This window comes from Cervus canadensis, chromosome 4, assembly GCF_019320065.1.
Source record: "Cervus canadensis isolate Bull #8, Minnesota chromosome 4, ASM1932006v1, whole genome shotgun sequence".
NCBI lineage: Eukaryota > Metazoa > Chordata > Mammalia > Artiodactyla > Cervidae > Cervus > Cervus canadensis.
This window is the reverse complement of record NC_057389.1, coordinates 48,251,551-48,264,802: the sequence shown is the minus strand read 5'-3', so window position 1 is coordinate 48,264,802 and position 13,252 is coordinate 48,251,551. Positions and strand designations below refer to the sequence as shown.

General features: G+C 45.6%; 1 protein-coding gene across 2 annotated transcripts in view; it reads left to right on the top strand.

Annotated features, from left to right (window-relative positions):
- Positions 1-13,252, top strand: part of AFAP1L1 (actin filament associated protein 1 like 1) — a 69,231-nt gene that overhangs the window by 34,606 nt on the left and 21,373 nt on the right. For both annotated transcript variants that reach the window (XM_043465017.1, XM_043465018.1), the window contains exons 6-12: positions 3,963-4,061; positions 5,182-5,393; positions 7,339-7,518; positions 9,439-9,531; positions 11,319-11,400; positions 11,637-11,786; positions 12,877-13,088. In XM_043465017.1, coding sequence (XP_043320952.1) covers positions 3,963-4,061; positions 5,182-5,393; positions 7,339-7,518; positions 9,439-9,531; positions 11,319-11,400; positions 11,637-11,786; positions 12,877-13,088 — 1,028 coding nt within the window. The remainder of the gene's footprint in view (positions 1-3,962; positions 4,062-5,181; positions 5,394-7,338; positions 7,519-9,438; positions 9,532-11,318; positions 11,401-11,636; positions 11,787-12,876; positions 13,089-13,252) is intronic.

The following is a 13,252-nucleotide window of genomic DNA, read 5'->3' as shown; positions in this document are numbered from 1 at the left end:
TCTGTTCCTCTATCCCTGAAATAAGAAAGAGGGGTTAGATACACACATATCAAGGCACTAGGGCGGAAGTTCACGTGAGTGCTATGGCCTGGGTATAGGGACTTAGCATTACACACAAGAAACTCTATTATGGTTTTTGGGTGATGCACCATGTATAGTTGAACCTCCATAAGATATCTGTGTCCCAACATCCTATCATTTGGCAGCACAGAGGAATATTCTTCAGCCATCAAAAAATACATGAGACAGGTCTGTCTGTGCTGATCAGAAATGAATCCCAGGATACATAATGAAAAAAAAAATCAGAATACTGCATATAACATGATCCCATTCGCTTTTAAATAGGGTACTCACACATGCATTTAATAGTTTTTCTAGGATATGCAAGAAACTCTTGACAGTATTTTCCTATAGGAAATGAATGAGCAGAAATCTGGGTGAAAGGGAACATATTTTCCCATTCATACTCTTTTGTACTGATTGGGCTTTTCATCATGTTGCAGTAAAATACACATGACATAGAACTGACCACTCCAACCATTTGCAAGTGTCTAATCACTGGCATTTAATGCATTGACAGTATTGCATAGCCATCACTGCTATCAAGTTCCCAAACACCTTCATCAGTCCAGAAGGAAATCCCATGCCCAGTAAGCAGTCACTTCCTGTTCCCCTCTCCATCAGTCTTCTTTGTCTCTATAATTTGCCTTATCTGAGTATTTCATTTAAACAGAATCATACAATATGTGGCCTTTTATGTCTGGGTTATTTCATTCAGCATAGTGTTTTTGAAGTTCATTCATGTCATTGCATGTATCAGTACTTCCATTTTATAGACAAATAATACTCTATTGTATGAATATACCATATTTCGTTTATCCATCTGTCAGTTGATGGACATTTGGGTTTTTTCCATCTTTGGGCTATTATGATATATTATTCTTATGATTAATAAACTAGTTCAAACAAAACTAGCGAAATGGTAGACTCGGACCAGGTGATCCATGGTCCTCTTCAGTCTTGGGACCTATGTCACTGCCAGCAGCTGTCTATATGAAGCAGGTGACTTTATTTTATCCACTTGAGGACAGAGGAGGAGGGGATGAAGTGCTGCTAGACCCTGAATCCCAGGACAAGCCCTCAGCTGGATGAGGCTCTTTCCCCTCCCCAAAGAGCTCAGATGGGGCAGAGAAGCTGCCTCCTGGAGCAGCAGGGATCCTGGGGTGGGAGGGAAGGGAGTGCCCCAGGAAAGGCCAGGGCCCTTGTCCAGGAAGAGGGCGCCAAGCCCGACAGGAAGTATCCTTCCTCTCGCACACACTGTCCAGCCTGCCAGGTGTCCGAGTGCTTTTGGTGCTCCCTCCCTCTTCCCCCTTGCACCTCCCCCTTTTCCACCCTCACTTGTGGCCTGAGTACCCCAGTCCACCTCACAGGGATGTCTCTAGCATCTGAGACCTCAGGATGTCTGCTGGGAAAAGCAGGCTGTGAGCCTCACTTGAGAGAGATAACGGGGCACCCCAGTCACTGGGAATTTGAGTGCTGCCATCCTCAGGATAACAGACGGTCAGCAGGGCTGAGAGCCCAGAGCGGTGCTCTGAGGAACAGCGTGGTGTGAGAGCAAGTTGGTCTGAAAGAAGGAAGGCTTCCTGGAGGAGGGGATGGACACCTGTCCCCTGAGCTAACAACTTCATTTCTGATCCAGGCTCTATCACTAGAAAAGTATGTGGCCTCAGTTTCTTCATCTGTGAAGTGTGGGTCTGATACCTCTCTCCTTGCATTGCAGAAATCAAGATATAATAGTTATAATGATGTCTAGCGTTTGTCTAAGATGTTTCATGTGCCAGGCTTTATACTGAGAGTTCATATGCATTATATCACTAATCCAAGGTAGGAACTGTTCATGTCAATTTTATAGGTAAAGAATCTGAAATGCAGAGAAACTGTGTTTTCTTTCCAAGGTCACTCAGTAAATAATGAAGATAGATTTGAACTCAGATCTGATTAACCCCAAAGCACACACCCTTAACCCACTGAGTTTCAAAGTATGCTCCAGAGACCATCCATATCAAAATAATCTTAATTGTTAAAAAAATATCTGATTCCTTGGAATTCCATACATTTTCTATTTTTACATATGTTTAGAACCATCTAGTTAAATAGGTTTTTTCCATAGTGCAGATTCCTCAGTTCAGCCCACACCAATGAATCAGAATCTCTGGAGACATAGTTCAGGGATCTAAATGTTTTTTTTCCTTTTTATTTAATTGGAGGATAATTGTTTTACAGTATTATGTTGATTTCTGCCATATATCAACATGAATCAGCCATAGGCATCTGCATTTTTTAAAAGACCCCAAATGAATGTAAGTTGGTGCAGCCATTAAGGGAAAAATATGGAGGCTCCTCAAAAAACTAAAAATAAGAGTTACCGTATGATCTAGCAACCCCACTCCTGGGCATACACCTGGAGAAAACTCTAATTCAAAAAGATACATGGGGCTTCCCTGGTGGTCTAGAGGTTAAGAATTCACCTGCCAATGAAGAGGACATGGGTTCGATCCCTGATCGTGGAAGATGCCACATGCCACAGGGCAACTAAGCCTGTGCGCCATAGCTACAGAGCCCATATGCCCTAGAACCTGTGTCCTGCAACAGGAGATGCCACTGCAGTGAGAAGCCTGCCCACTGCAACAAGAGAAAGCCCTAGGGCAACAACAAAAACCCAGCACAGCCAAACATAAATAAATTTTTTGAAAAAAGAAAAGACACATGTAACCCTAATGTTCATAGCAGTGTTATTTACAACAGCCAAGACATGGAAGTAACCTAAACATACATCAACAGATGAATGGATAAAGATATTTTATACACACACACACACACTGGAATGTTACTCAGCCATAAGAAAAAAGAATGAAATAATGCCACTTGCAGCAGCATGCACAGACCTAGAGATTTTCATACTAAGTGAAGGAAATCAGAGAAAGACAAATACCTGAAGATATTACTTATATGTGGAATCTAAAGTATGATACAAATGAACTTATTTACAATACAGATACAGGCTCAGACATAGAAAATAAACCTATGGTTACCAAAGGGGAAAGGAGGGGATAAACTAGGAGTTTGGGGTTTAATAGATCAAGCTAGTAAATACAAAACAGATAACCAGCAAGATCCTACGTATAGCACAGGGAAATATATTCAGTATCTTATAGTAATAATGGAAAAGAAAAATAAAAGACCCTTGGTAATTGTGATATAAAATACAATCTGGGTTACCTCCATTCCTATACTATACTGACTCCAAAGAATGGGAAAAGTGCAAAAATTCAGCATTAGCAGCTATTGTGTGTGTTGTGTATATTCACTATTGTATGTGTTATTATTTCCTCTAGTCCACTTCCTTCTGCAGGTTTGGAAGGAGAGGATGGGGTGGATGCATTAAGAAGTGAGCAGAGGGGCTGAGGTGAAGGAAGACGAGATAAAGGCAGAGCAGAAAGGGGGTCAGGGCCCAGGTGCTGGGACACCACTCCCTGCAGCCCAGTGACTAGAACTGTGACCAAGATACACACCCACACATACCAGTGTTCTGGGGTCAGAGGAGAGAGGCTGACCATGCTCTGCCTGGGAAGGTCAGAGGAAAGATCTTCGAGCTGGGTATTGGAGGCTGAGTAGGAATTTTCTAGCTGTTGCTAAGAGGGCACAGAGAATAGCATGAACATAGGCCTGGAAGTGTGATAGGGCCCAGTAGGGCCATTCCTGGTGACAGGAGCATAGGCGGCAGGTGTGGCGCTAAGGCAGACGAGATACGGAGAGGAGGCCCCACACTCTGGCCAGGCAGTGACTAGAAGCTCCACTCCCTCTTCCCTGAGGAGGACACCGTGTCCAAGATCTTCGCCAGCCCTGGCACCTGGAGTCTGCCTGCATTTCTCCAAGTACTGCTCTTTCTGCCAACCCCACAGATGGCTACAGCCCAGCCCACTCACTTATGGATGGCTACTATGAGGATGCAGACAGCAGCTACCCCGCCACCAGGATGAATGGGGAGCTGAAGAATTCTTGTAAGTACTGGATGGACGTTCAGTCCAGTTCTGTCCTCAGGGAGAGCAAACCTTGACCTGACCTTGGCATGCCCATACCCACTGCCCCCCTCAACTCCCTGGGGTCACCACAGAGGCCTCAAAGTCCTTGTTCTCAGTGACTCTGGGGTTCAGTGGGAAGACTGCTGAGAGGATTTAGGAGCCCCAGATCAAGCCTTTGCCCTGACTCTCAGTGACTGACATTAAGCAAGTGATTTACTCTCCCTGAGTCTCCAGATTCCTCTATCAAACAGGGACTTGCTGGGAGCCAAGAAAATGACCTGAGACAATGGATGCAAAGATGATGGGTAAAGACAATAGCTGATGTTTACTGAGCCCTCAGTGAGTGCCAGACACTCAGCTAAACATTCTGCATTCGTTGCTGCTCAAAATAGCCTAGTGATGGATGAAACTGGAGCCCCTTATGCAGAGTGAAGTAAGCCAGAAAGATAAAGAACATTACAGCATACTAACACATATATATGGAATTTAGAAAGATGGTAACGATAACCCTATATGCAAAACAGAAAAAGAGACACAGAAATACAGAACAGACTTTTGAACTCTGTGGGAGAAGGTGAGGGTGGGATGTTTTGAAAGAACAGCATGTATATTATCTATGGTGAAACAGATCACCAGCCCAGGTGGGATGCATGAGAAGTGTCGGCCTGGTGCACTGGGGAACCCAGAGGAATCGGGAGAGGGGTGGGAGGGGGGATCGGGATGGGGAATAATGTAAATCTATGGCTGATTCATATCAATGTATGACAAAACCCACTGAAATGTTGTGAAGTAATTAGCCTCCAACTAAAAAAAAAAAAATAGCCTAGTGAGGTAGGTATTAGAATTTATTATGACCATTTCATTGATGAGGAAACTGAAGCTCTGAGAGGTAAGTCACTGAGGTCACAAAGCAAGTGGTAAATAGGAAAGACACAGGGCCTATATGGGAGCTTAGTCATTACCAAGATCACACCTCACACCCAACCCTTCACAGCCCTGGGGCCCCAGAGCAGGGATGTCTGCAAAAGAGTCAAAAGGTCCACCTCCCACCACCCTGGGTGACAGCACAGGGACAGGTCCTTTCCTATGGCTCCTGCAGACAATGACTCTGACGCCATGAGCAGCTCCTACGAGTCGTATGATGAGGAGGAGGAGGAAGGCAAAGGGCCACAGCCCACACACCAGTGGCCCTCAGAGGAGGCCTCCATGCACCTGGTGAGGGACTGCAGGATATGTGCCTTCCTGCTGCGGAAAAAGCGCTTCGGGCAGTGGGCCAAGCAGTTGACCGTCATCAAGGAGGACCAGCTCCTGGTGAGTGGCCGCAGAGGACAGCCTCTGGGCCTCACGTGGACTTGCATGTGTGTGCGTGTGTGTCTGTGCGTGCAGGCATGTCTGCCTCTGTCCCTCTGGGTTTGCCTTGCGCACAGAGGCTCAAAGGACGGTTCTTCTGAGAACAGAGCTCTCCTACCAGAGCAGAATTAAAAAAAAAAATACAAAACCTGATAAAGACTTGACCAAGTTTTGTTTTCTCAAACTTGAATTTTTTTATCACTTTAAAACAATGTTTACCGTTTTTCACTAAGTAAATGTATTTACTTAAAAAGCTAGAAAAAAAAATAAAATGAAAAATGATTTTTTAAAAAAACCTACCTAATCCCATTGACCAAGAGCTAACCACTGTTAAGTTTTGATGCATAAACTTCCACCCTCATTTCCATACATCTGCCTTTTCTGAAACTGAGCCCATGCAATACTTGTTATATAAGTTGAAACATTTTTTTAAAATTTGTCATGTCTCATCACTATCATTTCATAAAAGAAATATACCTTTAATTCCAAAGTATAAGGAAGGACATAATTTCTGGGAAAAAAATGACATCTCTTTACCTGTTAAGTCTTACTAAACATATATCCATTGAAACATGACCTTTTCTCACCTTGGAGCAATGAAAAGCTCATCCCAGGTCAGAATCAGGCCAAGAATCATGACATACTTCTTTCTACACATTATGCCTTCTTTTTCCTGACTTACTGTGATGGCTATGACCTACAGTGGAGATTCTCTGGTGGCTCAGTGGTAAAGAATCCACCTGCTAATACAGGAGATGCTCATTCAAACCCTGGGTCAGGAAGATCCCCTGAAGAAGGAAGTGGCAACCCACTCCGGTGTTGTTGCTTGGAGAATCCCATGGACAGAGGACCTGGTGGTCTACAGTCCATGGGGTCACAAAGAGTCGGACACAACTTAGTGACTGAACAACAACAACAAAGGACCTCTAGTATGATATAAATAGAAGTGGTGAGAGTAGGCATATTTGTCTCAATCCAGATCTCAAAAGAAAGTTCAGTAATTCACCATTAAGACTGATATTTGTTTGTGGAGTTTTTGTGTAGGTATTCAATCCAGATCTCAAAGGAAAGTTCAATAATGCACCATTAAGGCTCATGTTTGCTTGTGGGGTTTTTTTGTAGGAATTCCTTATTATCACATTAAGCAAGTTTCCCTCTAAGAGTTTGCTAAGAGTTTATGTTACAAATGGATACAGAATTTTATCAAATATTTTTTCTGCTCCTATTGAAATATGTGGTTTTTCTCCTTTTTTCTGGTACTACAATAAATTACATGGTTAGTTTTTGAATGATAACCCACTCTTGCACTTAGAATAAATTTGGTCTCTGTGCAATATGGTTTTTATATGTGTCTGGATTCTATATGCTAATATTTTGTTTATAGTTTTTACAACTATGTTATGAGAGACATTAGCCTATGACTTTCCTTTTTTGTAATGTCATTGTCAGGTTCTGGTATCAAGGTAATGTTAGCCTCACAGTAAGAACTGGGAAGTGAGAATTATTATTGATAAACTGTTGACTTCCCAAGGCCAACCCTCCATCTCTGCTATAACTCTCTCCCACATTCTCGCCTTGTAGCCCATTAATAGCAGGGAGCTGGCTTCCTCCCAAGACAGCCTGTTTCTTCTCTGGTTCTTTAGACTAGAATGGTCTTCCTGGTATTGTGCTAAAACCTGCCTCTTCCTAAATAAGTAGCTGTGACCCTTGAGACCACTCAAAAGCCCTTGAGATCTGGAGCTTTCCCAAAGATGCCCCTCCCAGGCTTCTTGTCTCTGTTGTGAACAGTCTTCATGCAGTGCCCAGTCGGGATGGGTGGGGAGGCTTCTTTGGGGCAGGTTGAGTTTCAGTCTCCTCCCTCCACTCTCCACTCCAGCAGGCCCTAACCCCTTCTCTTCCTGTCCAGTGTTACAAAAGCTCCAAGGACCGGCAGCCGCATCTGAGGCTAGCGCTGGATGTCTGCAATGTCATTTATGTGCCCAAGGACAGCCGGCACAAGAGGCACGAGCTGCGCTTCTCCCAGGGGGCTACTGAAGTCCTGGTGCTGGCACTGCAGAGCCGGGAGCAGGCCGAGGAGTGGCTGAAGGTACAGGGGGGCCTGTGCCCTTCACCCACCCTGCTACCCTTCCTCCCTCCTCCCTTCCTTCCTCTCTTCCCCAGACCCAGCCCTCAGTGGGGTGGGCGCCTGTCACTGGAAGAACAGGCCTGGCTCAGAGGGTCAGTGCCTTCCACATGGCTAGGGTTTTATGTGGAAATGGGCCTCGGATACCTCCAGGAGACAGACCTCAGCCTAGAGACCTATGTTCCTCTAGCTATTTGAATCCCCTAACATGCCTACCTGCACTGTACATCTCCAGGAACAGAGAGCTTAAGACCTCCTACAAAAGAGGCTGATTTTATCATTAGACAGGCTAATCCTTTTTTTTTTAATAAAGGAGAAATTCTTTATCTTAGGTGAAATGTGCATACTTATAAGATCCACCTATGACCCAGTTCCTGCATCTTACACAACAATTAGAGTTACCATGTACTGAGCACTTACTTGGCGCCATGCATTGTGGTAAGAGCTTTATACACATGACTTCATTTACTATTCACCGTGGGACTAATATTGTTCCCATTATAGAGATGAGGAAGCTGAGGCACAAGAGCTTCTGTGACTCACCCAAGGGCAACCACCAGTGGTTCGGACCAGAATTGGAAGTGAATCCAATTCCAAGGAAAATCTAAGGAAATCTAGTCCAAAGGTGACAGGGTGGCATAGTGATGACGAGGGAAGACTTCGGTGCTATACAGACCTTAAGTTCAAGTCCCGGTCCTAAGCAGCATTTGCTGATATGTGATCTTCTGCAAAGGACTTCATGTTCCTGTGCCTCAGATTCTTCCTCTATAAGATGGTTCTTGTAAGCATTCTAGAGAGTACCTGACATAGAGCCTGCCAGGCAGTAAGTCTTCAGTAACTGTCAGCAACTACTGTGCAGTGATGGTGAAGCCCTCACCCCCAGGCGGCCCTTACAGCAGATCTCTCCTCCTCTGATCTTCCTGCTGGAACAGAGAAACCAAACCACTCCTTCCCTCCCTCCCGTCCTCTCTTCCTTCCTGTGATAACCAGCTCTCCCACTGGGATGTTTACTGTTTCTCATTACTGCCTTTGTCTCAGGAGGGGAAGGAAGAGAGACAACCTGCCTGCTGGGGTGGGGGTGGGGGGAGTGCTCTGTCCTTAAGGGACTGTGGTTGGGTAAGAAAAAGCCCTAAACACGGAGTTAAAGACGCCTGCCCTGGTACCTCAATTAGCACAAACAGCAGAGCAGGCAGCCATGGCTTCACCTCTCAGAGTCTCATCATTCTCATTTGTAATTTGGGGACCAAAGTACCCCACCCCACAAGGCTGCTGTGGGGATATACAAGGGGATAATCCAGGCAAAGCCACCTGACAGATGAGCAGCAATGGTCTGTTGCTATTTAATAATCAGGATGCTTGTGCTGCATGACCTCAGGTGAGTGCCTTGGGGTCTCAGTTCCCACATCTTTGAAATGGAGAGAATAATCCTGGCTATTCTGCAGGTTGTTGTAAAGTTCCAACATGTCACAGAAGTGAGTCCCTCATGCCTGTGGCATGCCAATGCACATAGCCCTTCACAGCCATCATCTCACTGGTCCTCACACCCCCAAGGAGGTAGCAGAGAACTAGTAGCATCCCTGTGTTACAGATGGGGAAATGAAATCCCAGAGCAGGGATATGGCTTTTCCAAAACCATGCAACTAATTAGTAATGGTGCCAGGTCTAGAAGCCAAGCCTCTAGGCTCCCAGCTCCTTATGTTTTCAATTCAAGGGACAGACACAGGAAAAAGCCTGTTCAGATCCTGGCGTGTCCCACACATGGGGCAGGAGGCCAAGTCAACCTGTCCCTCACCCAGTGATCCCAAGCGCTCTAATGGACCTCATTCTTGTTCTGTCTCCACAGCGTCTCTGCCTACCTGCTCACAGTATGTGTCCTCTCCACAGGTCATCCGAGAGGTCAGCAAGCCCGTCGGGGGCACTGAGGGGGCAGATGTGCCCAGATCCCCAGTCCTCCTGTGCAAGGTGGACCTGGACAAGGTACCTCTGTCTTCACAGGGTCCCTTTGAGAGAGACAGTGGGAACTCAGCACAGGCTCTGTCCCAAGGGATACGCAGGCTGGTGGTAAAGCCAGACATCAACAGCAGGCACTTAATAAACATCTACTGAATTCATGAATGCCCATGTCCAAGGTGCAACACAAGTCAGAGGAGGGAGTGACTATCCTGCCAGGACAGGAAGAGGTCACGTTTGAACCAAGCCATGAACACCAAATTGGAATCAGTCAGTCAGACTAGGAGTGTCCACTGGGACATAAGTGAAGCAGTTGTTTCATTCCATCAGGCCATTGGCAAATACATGCTAAAGCCTGTTTCACCAGGTGCTGTGGGTGATCATGGGACTCAGCCCCAAATCCTAAGGGAGGGTTAAGACCCCCACATAAGGGTCTCGCATGACATAATAAAGGCTAGCATTATAGAAAATGTGACTGTGGCCAGCACTGTTCTAAATGCTTTATGTATGTTACCTAACTTAATTTTTATAATTCTTTGATGAACTGCATTTTCAGAAAAGGAAGCCATTGCACAAAGTCTGCCCAAAGTCACACATAATAAGAACAGAGCTAGCTGATTACACCCAGCCAGCCAACCTGTGGCTGAGTGTACAGTGGGAGGGTAGCTAAAATGTTTAGGTGGTGTTTCTGGAGAAGAGTGGGAGTGAGAACATGGTATTGGTGGCTCTCTCTCTCCATAGACTCCTGTGATTGAGCTGTCATCATCATTAAATCAACTCCAAAGTGCACACGGTGTTTCTTTATATTTGCTGTCTTGATGAAAACCTTAACATCTGTACATCATCACAGAACAAATAGGAACCATAACTCTGTTTCACAATTTACAGAGGTGATTCTTTATACTTGACAGTTCTGTCCCAGTTCTGACAGTTGCCATTTTTCCAACCTTTGGAAACTTGGAGGAGTACACAGACTCTCTCATCTCCCCTGCCTTCTAGCACTGACAGGAGGGTAATTCAAGTGAGAAGCCTTGGAGAGATGAAACGATTTTCCCACATCTCCACAGCTGAGGAGAGACATTATTTCTTCCAAGGTCCATCTTGACTATTCTACACCACTCCTTAATATGAGTGACTGGTCCAGAGTTGGCATAATAAGGAAAAATACTGCTGGTTGACCACGAAGTTGTTACCATGGGGTGGGGGGGTGGGGTGTGTGTGTGTGTGTGTGTGTGTGGTATCTTTGCCATTCTCTCATCCAAGCTAGAATTGTAATGGACTCGTCTCTCACCACCATTCACATTTACTGATCACCAAGTCCTGTTACGACTATTTTGAAAATGCCAACTCATCTCTTTTTCCCCATCCTCATTGGTGCTATTCACCCTCCTATCAAGTCTCATATTGCCCAGGATGACATTCTTACTGCCCCTTTTGCTTCCAGTCTTGCCCCCTTCTTGTCCATCTCCCATGATGCAGGTGGGGGGGACTTAGAAAACCAACTTCACTAGTGTCCCACTCAAATACCTTCTTACCTCCCCGTCACCTACCAAATATGGTCCAAACTCCCAGGACATTAATTTCAGCCTATTATATTGAATTTCTGACTCTCCAAATAGACTGAATTCCTCATTTCCAAATAAATGAAAGACACAACCACCCTAAGTGATAGTTGTCCTCCTCATACCAGTATGACAGTTGCTCACAAGTATTTCTTTAGCTAATCCTCGTGTACAGGGGCCAAGGGGGGGCTGAACCAAGAAAGGGAGACTGAGTGTGCCCTCTGACAAGGGGCTGTCTGTGTTCCTCCCCAGAGGCTGTCCCAAGAGAAGCAGACCTCGGATTCTGACAGCCTAGGCATGGGTGACAGCTGTTCCACTCTTGGCCGTGAACACGGTAGGAGCCTCTGGGGGCTCAGAGGGAGAATGCTAGAGCTGGGAGGGGCCTTGCCATGAGCACGCACAGTGCAGATCAGGTCCTGACCATTCTGGAGACCTGGCTGATGTGAGCTGGCCTATCCATCCTGGGCCAGGCCCTGTGTGCAGGTTCAAAGGCTGGAGGGAAGGCTAGGGGCAGGTGGATCTAGAACTTGGGGCTCCCTCCCCTCACCTAACCCATCTCCATGTCAACAGGCAAAGGGAAGAAGAGCAGCCTGTCAGAGCTGAAGGGTTCCATGAGCAGGGCTGCAGGCCGCAAGATCACCCGTATCATCAGCTTCTCTAAGAAGAAGGCACTGGCTGATGACCTGCAGACGTCCTCTACCGAGGAGGTTCCATGCTGTGGTGGGTACCATGCATGCAGAGAATTCAGACCCTGTTGATGAGGGATCCTGGGGCCAAGCCAGAAGACCCTCCAGGCCTAATCTACCTCATTCCTAAGGCAGAGGATAGAATCCTCCTACTCAATGGCTAACCCCCAGTCCATCAATAATTCATGCCCATCCACCACTTCTCCCCGATGAGGCCCTGACACCTAACAGAAGGAAAAGTTAACCAGCTGTCCTACTTCTATGCTCCCTATGACATTAGTGCCAATCACTGCCCATCTCTGGGCCTCAGTTTCCTCTACTATGACAAGAGGAGAGTATCTTAACTTCCCACTATATAATATAATATACCAAGTGTTTAAGTTATGGTCCGGTCTTACAAGGATATTTCTTGAATAAAAATATTTAAGGACTTTTCATTGTAAATGCATAAAATGAGAACTAAAAGTAGTTTGAAAGAAAAGAAACACTGTTCATCTAAACGCATTGTTCCATGTATTGGAATCCAATAAAAAATCATGTGTTTTAGGTAAATGGTAATATCCTGATAACTTGGAAAGAACATTATAAAAGCACATGGATATAAATAAATATTTTCTAAGTGGATGAGGATGCTGTTATGGTAAAAAATAAATTAAAATCTAAAACATGAAGAGGGAATTCTAAATTCATCAACCATCAGCCTGCCCCTCACTTGTTTCTAATTCTTCATCTTGGCTACACGTTTTTGTTCCACATGCTGCCACCAGGTGTCAGCATCAGCCATTGTTTTCTGTCCTCCGCAATTAGTTTTTGCTATTTTAGAAGGAAAGGCAGAAGGAAGAGTTGTGTCTTTCATTCATTATATACAGTAGTTCTGTCCCTTTCATCAAGGTTGGTATGGTCTGAAGGCTGTGCAGGTAGTGTACAAATATGATTATCAATCCCCTCTTCACAGATAACAAACTGAAACCTGAGGTCACAGACCTGGAATGAGCTGACTCAGGACCCAGAAGGCCTTTCTCTCCAGCTAGAGTACAAGAGTTACCCAGGCCCTCTGTCCCCGCACCCTGACTTGTATCCCCCAGGACTATCAGGAGGTCATATCACTGGTCTCTGCCTCCCAGGTTATCTGAATGTGCTGGTGAACCACGGATGGAAGGAACGCTGGTGCCGCCTGAAGTGTAACACCTTGTATTTCCACAAGGACCGCACAGACCTGCGGACCCACGTGAACGCCATTGCCCTCCGTGGTTGTGAGGTGGCCCCAGGCTTTGGGCCCAGACACCCATTTGCCTTCCGGATCCTACACAACCGGCAGGAAGTTGCCATCTTGGAGGTGAGAAGAGAAAATAGCTTAGGGGTGGGAGCTAAGAGGAGCTCTGGCCTGGAGGTTGGCTTTTGTCCAGGGGTCCTTATTGATATTACAGAGACTAAGGAAGAGGGAAAGTAAGCCAACTGCTGCCAAGTAGCCAGTTAAACTACAGAACACTCACTTAAATG